Source organism: Anopheles coluzzii, chromosome 2 (assembly GCF_943734685.1).
Source record: "Anopheles coluzzii chromosome 2, AcolN3, whole genome shotgun sequence".
Taxonomy (NCBI): Eukaryota; Metazoa; Arthropoda; class Insecta; order Diptera; family Culicidae; genus Anopheles; species Anopheles coluzzii.
The window spans coordinates 9,414,537-9,430,459 of NC_064670.1; the positions used below are offsets into that span (position 1 = coordinate 9,414,537).

General features: G+C 48.6%; 1 protein-coding gene across 2 annotated transcripts; it reads left to right on the forward strand.

The window, feature by feature from the left end:
- Window positions 1–2,320: 2,320 nt before the first annotated feature.
- On the forward strand, window positions 2,321–15,703 carry LOC120947542 (long-chain fatty acid transport protein 4). 2 transcript variants are annotated; one of them, XM_049607484.1, is made up of 8 exons: window positions 2,322–2,690; window positions 2,793–3,224; window positions 10,202–10,572; window positions 12,233–12,383; window positions 12,665–13,137; window positions 13,220–13,421; window positions 14,293–14,485; window positions 14,552–15,703. In XM_049607484.1, exons 2-8 carry the CDS (start codon window positions 3,201–3,203, stop codon window positions 15,304–15,306), a joined length of 2,169 nt encoding a protein of 722 aa, XP_049463441.1. In that variant the 5' UTR covers window positions 2,322–2,690; window positions 2,793–3,200; the 3' UTR covers window positions 15,307–15,703. The 2 variants fall into 2 exon arrangements, with proteins under 2 accessions (XP_049463442.1, XP_049463441.1); XM_049607485.1 differs by lacking the exon at window positions 10,202–10,572 and having other exon boundaries at window positions 2,321–2,690.
- Window positions 15,704–15,923: the final 220 nt, after the last annotated feature.

Genomic DNA, 15,923 nt, shown 5'->3' on the forward strand with positions numbered 1-15,923 from the left:
ACACCACACATCCAACTGTCACAAGCGTGCGTGAAACATCCACACCAAACACGAGAGATAACGCACCAGCACCACTACAAAGACGCAAGCTATTTTCTCGCTCCGTCATACGCTCTACAGCTCCATTCATGCGTAAAAACGATATTTTTATTTTTCCTCATGCTGGTAAAAGTTGTTGTCATTTTTTTTTGGGCACTATTCGTTTGCAATACAACGCACGGGCGTTGTTTTTCCGGGCACGTGCCCATGATGTTGTGTGTGCTTTTACAGCACAGCTTCACACGTGTTGTGCCCGATTGGATGTTACTTGACCGTGGGCCATGTTTGACCGGCCGAAAGCACACAGCGCTGTTAGATGGTGCTGTTTGGCCCATGGCCACAAGAGTGAGATGTAAGATTCGTGTACGATATTTGACCAGCCTGGCGTTCGGATGGGAATCATGTATGAAAATGAGTGTTTTAAATCTAACTGCGCTTTGTTTGAGCTTCGCTATGGCTCACATTCCTCGCGGTGCAGCGTCAATAGCAGCAACTCGTTAAAGCGCGTTTCCAGCCATATCAGCCAATAAAAATACAGATGATCTAACGAGTGTCACCGCAGGTGTCAGAGGTTGACCTGTGAGTGTAATTTACACGTTCGCTTTCGTACAACTGCTCGCCGGGACGCGCAAGTGCACGTGGTCGAAATTGCGTCGTTTGCGTAATGTTTTCTGCACCTTAGTAGGCGCATAAACGCTGCGTCGATTTGGTCGATCTTCCAAATGCATTTAAAAATCTTCATTGCACCTGCCTCTCCGTGAGGTTTTGCTTGTTTTCCGCAGCAAACCGTACAATCACGCCCATCTCGCTTTATAAAAAAAGGGTTATTTACCCTTACCATCGGTTTATTGTTCCATTGTAAATCAATGCTTATCGTGTGTGTGTGTACCGTACGTGTGTAGTGTACTGCCAAACCTGCTGGATTAATAATCAATGTTGTGTCAAACTGTAAGCCTGAACAAACAAAAAAACGAACCATTAAAACGGGTGTAAAGTTAAAAGTTCATACGAGCAAATACAAAACGGCGTTTTAGCCTGTTTCGTATCGCTCCCGGATCGATTTATATTGTACGCCAAAGATATGACATAATCTTTTCATGATGCGGTCGCCCGATAACTGCAATACCCAGCCCTCCCCCACAGGGGGCGACTTAAGTCGGGGGAGTAACAATCGGTTGACGTCGACGTGCTTAACCTGTCGACAATGGAGGGCATTGAAATGGGTTTATAATTGGTGTAGCAAAAACAAATAAAAAAGTTTGAAGTTTGGTTGGAAGATATTTGAAGCGTGGCACGTGTCCCTTTTCGATCATTGAATCAAGTAGCTCGAATGCCAAAACATTTGACGATCGCAATTCAATCGCTTTCACCGATCGCAGTCAGCCTTGAACGAATTGTCGATCAATGGCGTGTTTTTGGTTAGTGCAAATCCGTTTCACATGCAATGTCGATCATAAAATTTTACGATTTACACGAAAATAATGTATAATAAAATGCAATACAAAACACTTTCTGAAGTAAATGTGTTTCTAAAATTTTATAGTAAACAACAAAACAAAAACAAATCAATCTAACTTTACTCGGAATCGCAAACGCAAAATCGCTGCTACATGGAACATGATAATATTTCTGATTTATGTTTAAAATAATCAGCCTACACCAGGCGGAACACTACCACTATCAGCATGTGACTCAAAGCATCGAACCATAAGGCTCAAGGATAGTGCAAAAAAAATTATTTCACCATATTTTTAAAACCGGATTTATACATCGCAGATACGCACTAGCCGATAAAGCATCCGTGTCCACGCGGTAGCCTTAGTAAAGGGGTTTGTGTTGTGTTGTGTTCCTCCTTTATTCGCCGGTTTGATATTTTGGGGCCTGCAACTTAAAATTCCGATGAAAGCAAAAACTAGAGTCATTACCACAAACAGCACCAGCTTTAACCCGTTGTCCTTAGTTTGGAGTTCGATTGTATTAATCGGTATATTTAAAGTAATTCCATCGTCTGCTTCGAAGCTCAACGTCACCCACCTGTGTATGCGTAATATTGTTTTTAAAACAATAATTTCATCCATTAACTTTGTCGATTTGCTTACCGCGGTAACGTGCGAGAAAAGTCACCCCCGAACCGAAGAGAAGCACCCCCCGAAAAACCACCCGTCCAACCAGGCGACGAATCAGCTGGTGAGAGTGTGTGGGAGACGTGTGGCGTGTTTCCGTGGATGGTGGTTGCCCTTACACGCGCGCGTGCTTCTTGCGCGTTCCGCCACAGCACGCTGGCGCATTTCGTGCTGAACCGTTGAACCGGGCGCGCACTGGGCTGCTGCTGCGTTGTGCGCGATACGAAACGTGCTGCGCTAATCCGTTCGGCGACGCGTACGCGGGATTGCAGAAAAGCGGGAAGAATTTCCAGTTTTCGTGTTTTGTGTGATGTGTGAGCGCGTGTGTGTTTGTGAGTGTTCTATTTTTGGGTTTGTGTCCCCAGCGTCCCCCAGCGATCATTCTAGAAGTTAGCGTTCCAGTGCAAAGTGGAAGCTGGTCTTTAGGAGGAAAGAAAGCTTCGCGGGTTCATCAAACACGTTTGCAAGCTTACTGCAAGTGAGCCGGGTGCATTGTTAGTGCTCAAATTTAAAGCATACAAGCTAAATGTGAGTGTGAGGTGAAAAGTGCTTCACTAGTGTGTCGATTTGCGCTAGTAGTAGATCCCCTTCGGTTCCAAAGCTAGCTTCTAATGCATATTTTATCAACAGGATGCTCGATCGGGCAACAATCGTTTGCCGCACCGGATTTTATTGTAAGCGTGTCGTGTGATTCAGTCGTGTGCTATTAAAACAAGTGCTTCATGAAAGTGATTCCTAAACGTTCCCCTCCAAAGGTGTACCGGATTTGATTGAATGGCACCAGCTTAAAAGTTGTGCAAAGAGAGAGAGAGAGAGAAAAAAGCAAAAAAAAAACGCACACAAAAAGCTCCCGGATTGTGACACGCCGTGCACGAAGCGCTCGCAGCAAGCTGTAGTTCCCGCCAGGAATTCCACGCGTATCGATTCCAACGGCATTACGATCCCTACTATAAGCCCTCCCCGCCCAGCGGTGGGAAGTGACGCGTTAGCGAACGCCGGTCGATTGCCTTTTGTATGGATTAATTATCAATATTCACGATGAATAACAATGACGAGAGGAAGGTAAGTTCGATACAGCTAACCGCGGGGGGTTGGGAAATGCTGGCACCGAAAGGTGTAGGCACCGCGCTTATGCAAGTAGTACTTGGTATGCAAAAAACTCACTATTTTCGCTAGGTCCGTATCAGCGGGGAAGTTGTGGTGTTTGGGGCGCGTGAAGAAAGCGACGGGTGTGCCCGGGTGCCGAACTCGGTCAGGACAAGTCAGTTTTGTGAATGAGGTCACACCTTTTTGGGGGGGAACCATTTGGGGACAGCCGTGTTGAGGTGCGTTACCTAGACGTCGGCTTTCAAATCGACGATCGGTTGTGTGCACTGCTGTGTGATGTGTAGCATATAGGAGCAAAAGATCGCTTAAATACTTGTACTAGAAATCGCTTCCTTTAACCAAAATGTACGTAATTAAACGGTTACAGTTGCGTATTGTTGCGTAAAACAAGTGATCGAATGATCATCGAGGATTGCACACGGGCGGGGGTTAGGGTTTAATTGCATTGTTTGCGCTGATCTTGCTGCAGTTCAAAAACAACTCTGCTCGAGAGGATGAAAAGATCGTTTAGTCACGCTACAAACGAAAAAAAGCTGCTTCAGTCAAGTTTGAACTTCACCAAATGATACGAATCACAAACACACAAACGATGACTGTCAAATTTGGGTAACCATTTTAATCGCATTATAATGACGGGCAGCTCCAAAGTGTTCGTTACAACAAACAGGCAACAAATTACAAACGTTTCTGCTCTCATACGCTCAACTCTCCGGGCACAGAGCTTAATGTTATAATGTTCAATCGATCGATCGTTTGCGACAGAGGACCATCGATTGCACAACAAACGAGATCAGGATTTTGGTAGATCTGTTGTGCCGGCACACGGAGTCGCAGACAGGGGTGCAAAACGGCTGCAAAACACGTGCCAAACTTCATCGACATGGTTTTTTCGCAACCTTGCCCTTGGGATGAGAAATGTTTGCACGAAGCCGGCGGATGTAGGTGGATGTGTTTTTGACTCATCGTAAAAATTGATGTTCCACTCATAAATCCATTCCGGCTAGGATTTAATATTCCACTACCTGATGTTGAGAGTGTTAATGTGGGGGGCCGGTTGCTTATTTAATTTCCACAGATACGGCTGGCCAAACAGAACAGCTACTATAGACGGGTAAGAAATGGAATGAAAAAGACAAATAGATGATATATGTACACAATATACACAAAACTGTTCAACCGACTGTGACACCTTAAAAAGGAGTTACTGTGCGTCACTAAAGGTCGTCGCTATGGATGGCATAGGCTGCTGCAGGCTTGAAGTCTACTGTCAGGCAACCTCAACAACACGACAAAAGGCATACCATTAACGTGTGTGTGTGGGGTTGGTTAATTCTGATGGTATTGTGGTTGAGGTAGATGGTAAAAAATGTACATAAAAACCTTGATCTTATGTCCGTGCCAACATCCAACATACGAGCCCGCGGTGTGTGCGGGTCTAAGATAATGAAAAATCCTATCCCACCTTATACTGCTGGCAGAGACGACAACGAAGCATTAAAGACCACCTAAAAAAGACTCACACACATACACAACCCGAAGCCCATCATTGGACCATTTACTTTTACTCAGCAAACGAACCAAAAAAACAAAAAACCTCAAACCTGTTGTTGTTGTTTAAGGTCCAGGTGCTGTGACCGGGAGGGGTGACCTTCAGTACCCAGTAGGTGATGTGTGGTTAATGCGAATTGGAGGCATTACGAGCTGTCAAACTGACTGCCTCCAATTGATGGTGGGACTTTTTAGAAGCGATCTTGAAGGACGCCATTGTGGCCTTACAGTGTTGTTGCCGCTTCAGAATTCCGTACTGTTTACGTGCACACTTTACATCTCCCTAAAGTTCAGTCGCTTCTTCAAACAACGATGCTACGAAGCAGACCTGCCATGTTAATGCGCGTAGGGACGTTTTGGTCTGCAGATCGTGACGATAAGCAGCCATAAAGCTAAAAGGCCAAAGAGCAGAGCAGTTGTATCAGTTGTCGATGTTGAACCAGTTTACTGGCATCTTACATGCTATGTCTTCGAACGAACCGATTTGGTGAGACCCGGTGAGTGAGGTTCGTAGCCCGTGTGATCGTAGTTTGAGTCTGCAGGTTGAGATTTTACTGTGCAGTGAACTGTGAAGAAACCGATTAAAATGCTAATGTGTGTTGTTTCGAAAGGGAATTGTGGCCCAAAATCCTCCCACTCCTCTCAGCAAAGGTACGAAAAATGTGGCAATTGAGCTTTGGCACTCGATCGCTCGACGCTCAGTGCAAGACCTTTTTGATTGGAAAAGAAAAGAAAACCAAAAGCAAACCGGCTATTATCAAACAAATCCCATTAACACCTACCGTGCTACTGTTTTGCCAAACCAAATAGACATTGGCATGTCAAGCCTCCCGGCAGTGGGACGGGGTTCGCTATCGTCCGGCGCAGCAGCCGCCGCTCATGCGATCAGCTCATCAGGCCAGGGTAGCCACCATAGGGGAGGCTGGAATTTATTCCGCTCAAATATTGAAAGGGCGTTGCTGTGGGCATCCATGCGCTACGGGGCTTTTGATGCTCGCAATGTGTTTTAAGGAGCGGCGAATGTTTTCCGTTGCGGTGACAATTGAACGCTAATAGCAACGGTAAACCAATATTTGCTTCATCCCAGTGCAGCTTCCAGGTCCCTTCCCCAAAGAGCTTCGTTGAATTTGATTAGTATTGAAACAGAAATCATAAAATGCTCCGTCTTTTCTTCTCTCACTGCCAATATCCGCTCATTCCAGCTGAAGGTAGTTGAGGCAAAGTGGCAAAGTGAAGTATCCCCCCCCCCTCAATGCACTATGCAGTGTGTAAAGGGGAGGACTTTGTGGAGAATGCAAATGGGTGGCCGTGGGATACAATGGCGGCAGGCACGAAACCCCTTGTGTAGAGACGCTAGGCATCATTAAGATGAGGCTCGCAAAAACGAACACGCTTCAGCATCAATGTAGCAACGTGTCCGTGAAAGAAAATTACCGACCAGTGGAGAAAATCTGGTACACACCGAGGGGCGGGGTGGAAAGATCGTTGAACTGTTCGCTGGCAGTGTTGGAGAGGGTGTTTTTCTTCTCATATTGTGGCAAGTAGCTGCACCATTCCACTGCAGGCAAATTAACGTGGGCCACGTTGAAGGTTGCAAAGGTGGCAACCGGCCGCCGGGGTGAGGAAATCTCACCCCGAAGGCTACAAAGCTCAAGCATTGTTTGCAAAGCACGTTACTTTCAGGCAGGCCTTTCAATCGCGATGTGATCTTTCTCGCCTCTTGCTGAGAGCACACCTGCACCGCACCGCCGGTTGGGCTTTTGGGTCGCGGCAGCTGCTCGAACGCTGCTAAGAAAATGACGCGACGCAACATGCCGGCAGGTTGAGCCATCGCCGCAGAACTATGCAGAAAGCATCTCCGAAAATAAGGGGGGGTTGCCCGCCACGTTAAGGTCATGAAAGTGGCTATGCTGGGCTGGGTTGGCTGGCCTGCAACGAAAGGCGTATACTTTTCGTTTCAAATCCACGGCGCTAACGGCAAGGGTGTGCCTGGAAAAGGGGAAAGTTTTAGAAACAATGGCACTGAAAGTGTTTTCTATGGTGGCACGATGATTATTATTCGTTAAAATAGCAATTTTCATTAATTTATTATTTCGGGAAAGCGGGAAAAAGCAACAATAGGAGTGATTTTCATGTTTAAAGACAGAAAGACAAAGTATGCAAGGGAAGGAAAACACATGGAATAATGGGGATTTTTACGATACTAGCTAGTTTTTTTACATGGAGTTTGACAGTTGGTGGCTGAAATCGCGTCAATACTCCATAAAAAAACCACATACGAAACGAAAAGTGTCTGATTTTCTGGCTACATTATCCGCCTGATCACGGCACTCGAACGGTAGTATCAATGGAACAGAATACGATACGAATCGAACGGCAAACTATTGGAATCATGAGAACCAATTCGAATCAATGATCAAGCATTTTTAGCAACTTTCTAACAATCCTACATGCATAAAATGTGTTGTGACATGGATTTATTTAAGTGTTTCTAAAATACATTTATATGTAAAGGAACATAATTATAAAAATACAATCAAATGCTTTCGCAATCAATTCTTTCGTAAAGAACATAAAACTGTTGGTCGGCCAGTGTTTGTTGGGTGGCGTAAACAATCCCATTAGAACCTTGCATAACTAGCAATTTCAATCGGTGACTATTTCTAAAAAGATATTTTCATGATTTTCTAACTTGAAAATTATAAAAAAAAACAGCAACAATTAGCTAAATTAAAAATAACGAGTCCATTTTTGTCCCTGAACCCAATGAAGACTCCAGCGTTTCCCCGCGTGCAGTTGTGCAGGGTCTCGAATGCACCGCACCTAGCTCTGGCCGGCGTGAACAGCATTGCGTGGGAAGCAAAACGGCTGATTGACGGCTAAGGGCACGGCCCAAAAGCTTCCTTCCGTTTTTTTTCTTCTCCAACAGAAGGTTCGCAATTTACTTTGCACCGCTACGCGGCATGTGCGTTACCATTGCGTTAACACCATTGCGCAAAACGTTCGCAAGAACGCACCCTTGCAGCCCAGCAGAAGAATTCACTTGCCCTTCAAAGAGAGCGCCAAACAAAAGTGTTCTAACCTCACCCACACACACACACACACACACACACGTGCTTTCGAAATACGTTTAAGGTGAGGAACAGTGTGGCGTGCCGTGTTATATGTGAGGCACGCTAAAACGTTCCATTTAAATCACTGTGGCTGTCGCTGGGCACGCTAATGGGCTGTTCGGTTGCCTGCGAACGCAACCCTGGATGCGCAAAAGGAGGACACCTTTGGAGCGGTTCTGCGCATCAAAACAAAGGCCCAGCTCGGTTGACGGGGGCGAATTGTTGCCTTTTTACTGTGTGGATGGGTCGCTTCGAGTTCACTCGAGGTCAGTCAGGGAAGCTGGAGAGCTTGACAGTGAGCTGGGCGCAAATGTTCACCCTTCCAGCTTAAGTGAGATACCTTTCGGGCAACAAATAACACCCAAAGCAACATACAAAAGCAAAAGTGAAAACGAAGGATCCACGAACCAAGCAGCTCTGTTTTGTGATTGTGTGTGATTTGTTTGAGGAACTTATGGTTGGAAAGTTTCATTAAATCGTCAAGCGCCTGGTGGGTCGGCAAGGGTGCCCACTGATGATCGTTGCGGTGCATTAGCTGGCAATTGAAACGGAAAGTGAACAAATTGCATTCTCGGATGCAGATACGCCGCGATTAGAGGGAGCTGCACAAAAACACACCGCGAAGAAAAGGAAGTAATCAAACAGTGATCCCTCCCGTACCCCGTCGAGATCGTCGAGCGAATTTGCTGTGGTTCGCGTTTCAGAGGCGCATTAGCTCTCAGGCTGCTGTGATCCGGCTGCCCCACAGGCCGGTAGAATGATTTTCCGCAACTTTCTTTTCTTCACGCATCAGCTGAACGTGAAAAGCAAGTACGTTTCCTGACGCACGCTACGGTCGGTGAAAAACTTTGCCCGTGCACGTACCGGGCGGCGCCTCGGATCGTACAGGAAGGTAATATGAACCCAAACGGAATCGAGGGAAAAGCCAGAGTTTACATCCCCCATTTTGCATGGCACGTACAATCACGTACATAATCTGTCGCAGCACTGATGCAATATGGTATGGTGAATAATTTAGACGGCAGTCGTTAGGATGTGTGGTTGGCAATGTTGTCTTTGGGGCAATGCTCCGTATTATTAGATTTTGTGTTTCTTTATACAAATTCGTTCCAGTTTTGGTTTAAGCGCTGCATCAATTTTTTTCCCAACGCTTTACATAATAGAATTTCAAATGCGTTGTCCTCATTATGTTAGCTCGCCAGCTTTACCATTTTACGTAAGACGTTGCTATGATTCAGCTTAAAAAAAGGCCACAAATCCATGCTCTCCAACGCATTATCCCAAACTGGTCGATCGAATTCAGTATGTAAATCAAACCAGTGGGAATTTTCCTCTTTTTCATGGTCAAGGTAGGAGGGCCCCGTGTGCGATCTCAATCAGTGATTCCAACTCAACCAGCTTAGGAGAGCAACAGCAGAAAGAGAGAGAGAGAGAGAGCAAAAGCTCGCTCGTAAGCTCAGCAAACCCCACAAAAAAGTGAGAGAGAAAAGCTCTCGCGGAAAGGTTTAGGGGATGTCGGGGTGTGCAAAAGCTTTGATCAGAAGAAAAACGGAGGTTGAGAAGCACTGGGCTAGTGATGGGAACAATGCAGTTTTGGTTTGAATCGATTCCGACTAGCTCAGCATTTTTGGGGAATCAATTCCGGATAGTAGGTCCGCAATCAGAAAAAGCTCGGAAATCAGAATCGGCCACGGAATCCAATTCGATTTCAGTATCTCCATGAGAATAGGCGTTTGGGACGTATGCTGCTACGATTGTATCGATAGCCGCCAAGAACCTACAATTTACTTGTAAATGATCCATTCTCATGGAGATTCCGGGGCTGATGTCGTTTCTAAAACTTCTTATTTCAATTGTAGAAATGACACTGATTCCAGATTCCAATTCTGATTCCGATTCCAGCGCAGATTGCGATACACGGGTCAATTCCGATTCCGGAGACGGCTTCGGAATCTTCTCCGGAATTGGCTCTGGAATATGAATAGGCCCTAGATCCGATTCCGAACTCCCATCACTACACTGAACAGTTACGAGGCTTAAGCTGCTTCTTGCTCTAACGTACACACACGAACACACCTGACTCTCCTACAACGCTCAACTTAAGTTAAGCATGTTGTTCCCTCTCACCACCATCGCCGCTTATCATCAGCGTCTCAATCGATCTCTTCATGCTCTCTCTCTCTCTTTCTCTTTCTTATCTCACCTTCGCTCGCCGGTTCTCGCGATCGCTCTCCGGAACGTAACACAACGCCGTCGTAACACCCGAAGCAGCCCTCGATAGTGGACGTGGAGAAGGGGCAGCCGGAGCATGAGCACGCAAGACAGCAACAGCAGCAGCAGCAGGTCGCGGGCTCGCGGTTACGGCCACCGTCGGCACTCGAGCCGTTCGCGTCGGAACCGAGCGGCGACGACCAGCCCGGCAGTAGGAGCGCAAGCGGCGACCGGTTCAGACTAGTGCTACTGTACGTGCTTCAGTTTACCAGCGTCGGTGCCTCGATCGCGGCCGTTGTACTCATCTGGGTCTACATGGGTTGGGAGTTTGGATTGCCGGCGCTGCTGATCACCTTGGCCGCGGTGTTCATCGCCAGCGGCTGGTGGCGATGGTGGTACATCGCGTTCGTGACGGCGCCCCGCGATATCAAGTGAGTGTGTGCGAAAGGAAGGCGACCAAACGAACGCAAATCGAGCGATTTGCAATGGTAATAATGTGCAGCAGTCGAGGGTAGGTGACGAGCGAGAAGCTGATCACACACACGCCGAAGGTTATGGCCCTTTGCGGAAGGTGCAGACGCAATTTGCAGACAGTTTGTTGGCGGTCCCGAAAAAGTTCCGTTCAACCTGGTACGCTAGGTGAACTGTGCTGAGGCATGCCACGAACACGCCTGGTGACGTGACGTGTTCGAAATCCGCTTGAGTGTGTATGCGACCAAAAATGGAACCAAATATGCTCCAGTGATCGTTGCGTGTGTGTAGGGCATTGCATCTTTACTATCGGAATTCCACCGAACTGTGTACCGAACGATCTCGAAGCTGTGAAAGCTAGTATCGAATAGTAAGGTGGAACTAAATCGTACTACCTCTCCGCAACAACAAAGCATCTTGGACAGTGTGCTTTGTTGCGCCAGCAAAGCGTAGAGAAGGACAAACGCTTCATCCACCGTTTACGACCGCCAAAGCGAGCTTTTCCCTCTGCGCACCATTAACGCAACGTCAACGATCGTGCGCAACCAAACGCCCCACCGCCGCCGCGTGGTGTTGAAATGCGTCCGCCACCCGCTTCGAAGGTCGTCCCTTGCTTTTGAGAAAGCGGTGTGCGGTGTGTGGAATGAAGCTTTGGGAAGGGGGCCGTCTATGAACCGCGCTACGCCGTTATGTACCCCCTGGTACCAAGCTAGTGTGGATCTGGGCGATCGAGAACTACGACGAGGTACACACAATGGCTGAATGGGTGAATCGGTGCAGCCGCTGGCCGGTCCAAAACCGGTTTGTTTGAATGGTTTCTTACGATCTACAAACCTGTACGTCTGTAAGCAACACAAGCCCTTGCAAACAGTGGAAGCGTTATGTAAGGGATGTAGAGGAACATTGAGTGCATCACACAGTGTTATCGAAGCGTGTCGGTTGAATCAACGAAAAATAGAATATTCGCACACGCAACGCAAAGTTTCAGCAAATATTTGCGGCCTTTTGCCAGTGTAAGATGCTCGGGAGATGATCGTTTATGACGGTAGGCATTGGTTGGGGCGAACGCCGGCATGTTCATTACAGCCAGGTGGAAATTAAATGTGACGCAGAATGTGCTGGATGCTGGATGGAGTTGAAGTGTGCGCCGCACGCCACATTAGTTAGTTAAATTAGTTGCAACTGTTCACATACCAAACAAAGTGTTAGTGCTACTAGCATTTAGTCCCTCCCCATGCAGAACATGCAATGTCATGGGTTAGAAATTAAACGCATCTTTATCGCACAGGGCGTCGTCTTCTTATCGCATCATAACCGATAAGAGCTCCATGTGGGGGATTAGTCATAAATCGGGGTTTTTTTTATGATTTTTGCCACCGAACAGTACACCATCTAAAAGCGGAGGTCTTTTTCTTGTTTTGCACTCGATCACTCACATTCCTCTTCGCCTTGTTGGTCAAGGTCCAGACAAAAGTTTGAAGTGGTTCTCTGTACACAACCCGCAAATGGGTTTGTTTGTATGATTATCTTATCAACACGGATTCTGGTAACAAAAAACGGTTTGTTTCTTTGCTTAGCTAACACCCTGCCATCTTCCATCCCTTTTCCAATCTCTTCCAGAGCTCTGACGCGGTACATCAAGCTGCTCGGGCTGGTGCGGAAGCACGCGAAGAACAATGCCACGATCGGCGACATCTTTGCGGAGTTTGTGTCGAAGCAGCCGGAAAAGGCATGCCTCATCTTCGAAGGACGCACCTGGACGTTCCGTGAGGTACGTGAGCCGAGCCGAGCCGTCGGGGCGTGTGGGGTGGATAATTGCTTCTTAAGCAGTCGCGATCGCTGACGTCAAACTGCGCATATTGAGTGTTTTTTTGTGTGTAGTTGCCTCCCATCAACACAGACAGACACAAAAAACAAACTGCCAAATAAGCGACTTAGCGGCTACCGAAGCAATTGTTGGCCCTTCCCTCCCCGGGTTTTTTTGTTGCCGTGTATGTGTGTGTATATTTATTGTATTAATTGTGCCCTCTCTGCGACCCTCTGCGACCGTAGGTGAACGACTATTCCAACCGACTGGCGAACGTGTTCCACTCGCACGGCTACAAGCATGGCGACGTGGTCGGACTGCTGCAGGAGAACCGGCCCGAGTTTGTCGCCACCTGGCTGGGCCTGTCGAAGCTGGGCGTGATCGTGCCACTGATCAACCACAATCTGCGCAAGAACGCGCTCATGCACAGCGTCACGGTGGCGAACTGTAACGCACTGATCTATGGCGAAGCGTTGGCCGATGCGGTGGCCGAAATTGCCGACCAGCTGCCGTCGGCGGTAGCACTGTACCAGGTGAACGAGGCCACGCAGCAGCCGGTGCTCGCGAACGCGAAAGACCTCACCACGCTGATGCAGTCCGCGTCGAAGGAGCTGCCGGTGAACGGGGTGAAGAAGCCGAACCATCACGATAAGCTGATCTACATCTACACGTCCGGCACGACCGGGCTACCGAAGGCGGCCGTCATCACGCACTCCAGGTTGGTTTGGCGGTGGCGTGTGGTACAGGATACAGGCTTGCGGGGATGTACCACTTCTCACACACATCAATTCCATTTGCAGGTACATTTTTATTGCGGCTGCAATCTCCCTGGTGGCTGGATTCCGTGCGGACGATACGTTCTACACCCCGTTGCCGCTGTACCACACCGCCGGTGGTATGATGAGCATCGGGCAGGCCCTGCTGTTCGGCGCAACGGTGGTGACGAGGAAGAAGTTTTCCGCGTCGCAGTTCTTTGCCGACTGTCAGAAGTACAACTGCACGGTAAGCTCGAGTTGAATGCCACTACATTTTAAAGCGTCTGTACTAGTAATGTGCTCTCTCGAGCGCACTCCGATCCGACTTCAACTATTGTTAGTTGAATTCCGACTCTGGCAAAATAGGAACCACTAATGATGAGGACTGACTATCCTGCAATGGGTAATCAATAAGTCACTGAAAGCCAAGCTCACTAGTGGGTATAGGCAGGCCTTGATCGACAACGGTTGTTGTGCCAAAGAAGAAGAAGAAGTTCTCAGAGAATCGGAGTCGACCGGAGTCGTCTGGAGTCATCCGGAGTTGTCTGAAGTCGTCCGGAGTCGTCTGAAGTCGTCTGAAGTCGTTATGAGTCTCCCGGAGTCGGAATTGGCCGGAGTAGGCTGGAGTCACCCGGAATTGCCTGGAATTGGCGTTGTGCGCAGTCATCTGAAGTCGACTAGCGTCGTTCGGAGTCGTCCGGAGTCGGAGTCGTTGGATGTTGTCGGCAGTCGTTCGGAGTTGACCGGAATCGGTGTCGATCGGAGTCAACCGCTTGTGATCTGGGATTTTTTTGCTTTGTCTTTAGTCCGACTTCGGGCGATTCCGCACGACTCCGGACGACTCCGCACGACTCCGGACGACTCCGGACGACTCCGGACGACTCCGGACGACTCCGGACGACTCCGGACGACTCTGGACGACTCCGGACGACTCCGACTCCGGACGACTCCAATTCCAGACGACTCCAATTCCAGACGACTCCGGATAATGCTAGGCGAACCTACCTTCCGGAGTCGGGTCCGAAATTGCCAGAGTCGCATCGGAGTCGACTCCGGATGTATGTCCACTTTGTCCATCATTACTGTCTGTCCTAATTGCCACCGTTCGATTTTTTCAGATTGCCCAATACATTGGTGAAATGTGTCGCTACATCCTGGCCACGCCGGTCTCGCCCGTCGACAAAGCGCACAAGGTACGGTTGATTTTCGGCAACGGGCTGCGTCCCCAGATTTGGCCCCAGTTCGTCGAGCGGTTCAACATTCCACGGGTGGCTGAGTTTTATGGTGCCACGGAGGGCAACGCCAACATCGGTAAGTGGCTGCCTCTGCTCTGTCTGCCTCAACTGAACCGTATTGTTTGCCCTTCCCTCTCTCTAGTGAACATCGACAACACGGTCGGTGCGATCGGGTTCGTGTCGCGCATCATACCCGTCGTCTATCCGATCTCGATCATACGGGCCGACCCGGCCACCGGGTACAGTGAGCCGCTGCGCGGCAAGGACGGCCTCTGCCAGCTGTGCAAACCGAACGAGCCCGGCCTGTTCATCGGCAAGATCATCCCGAACAATCCGTCCCGGGCGTTCCTCGGGTACGTCGACAAGGGTGCGACGGAGAAGAAGATCGTGCGCGACATCTTCCGCAAGGGCGATGCGGCCTTCCTGTCGGGCGATCTGCTCGTCGCCGACGAGCGGGGCAGCCTGTTCTTCAAGGATCGAACCGGCGACACCTACCGCTGGAAGGGCGAGAACGTGTCGACGAGCGAGGTGGAGGCGGAGGTGAGCAATGCGTGCGGCTACCGGGACACGGTAGTGTACGGCGTGGAGGTACCGAACCTGGAGGGCCGTGCCGGCATGGCCGCCATCCTCGATCCGGAGCGGCAGGTCGACCTGGAGCAGCTGGCCCGCACGCTCAAGGACACGCTGCCGTCGTACGCTCGGCCCCAGTTCGTGCGGCTGCTGTCGAAGGTCGACATGACCGGTACGTTCAAGCTGAAAAAACTCGACCTGCAGCTGGAAGGGTTCGATCCGAGCGGTATCGAGGACTCGGTCTACTACCTGACGCCCAAGGGCCAGTACGAGCTGCTGACGCCCGCCATCTACGAGCAGATCGTGCGGGGTGAGGTGCGGCTGTAGAGTGTTTGTTGCTGTTACTATTTTGTACGTTGAAGGCTGTTTACTTTTACTGCTGATTGCTAAGAATATATGCACCGTGGCACTCACTTCGGGGTTTCTGTGCTCTTCTACAAGTTAACAAACAATGGCTACAGAAGTGGAGGGTGGAAAGAAGGCGAAGAAGTCAATTGAACAGGGCAGCAGATACTATTTCTGATAGATCTATTTCTTAACGTGGTGACTGAGAATACATGCAGAACATTTATTTTAAAAGGATTTAGCTGTAAACCGTTTCCGTGGGCTGACTGTGCGTCGCGTGAGGTTCCAAGACAAAACATAGTTGTAAACGTTGTACGAAACACAATGACGATGATAATAAATACAGTACCTAATGGGAAAAGAATACTTTGAAAATTTACTCAGCATGAGTTTTCATTAACACTACCAATTTACTTACCCTTATAAAACCAAGTTTGCAACCGTTTTAGTACAGATTTAGCACAGTTTGCCATGCGCGTTGCATACATTAAGGCGTATAGCAATGAAACAACTGTCCTCGTTTCCGTTCAAATGGAACAGTCCCAAGCACGACGCGGACTGGTGAGCTTGCAAGATTAACGTACAACATCTGATCCGTT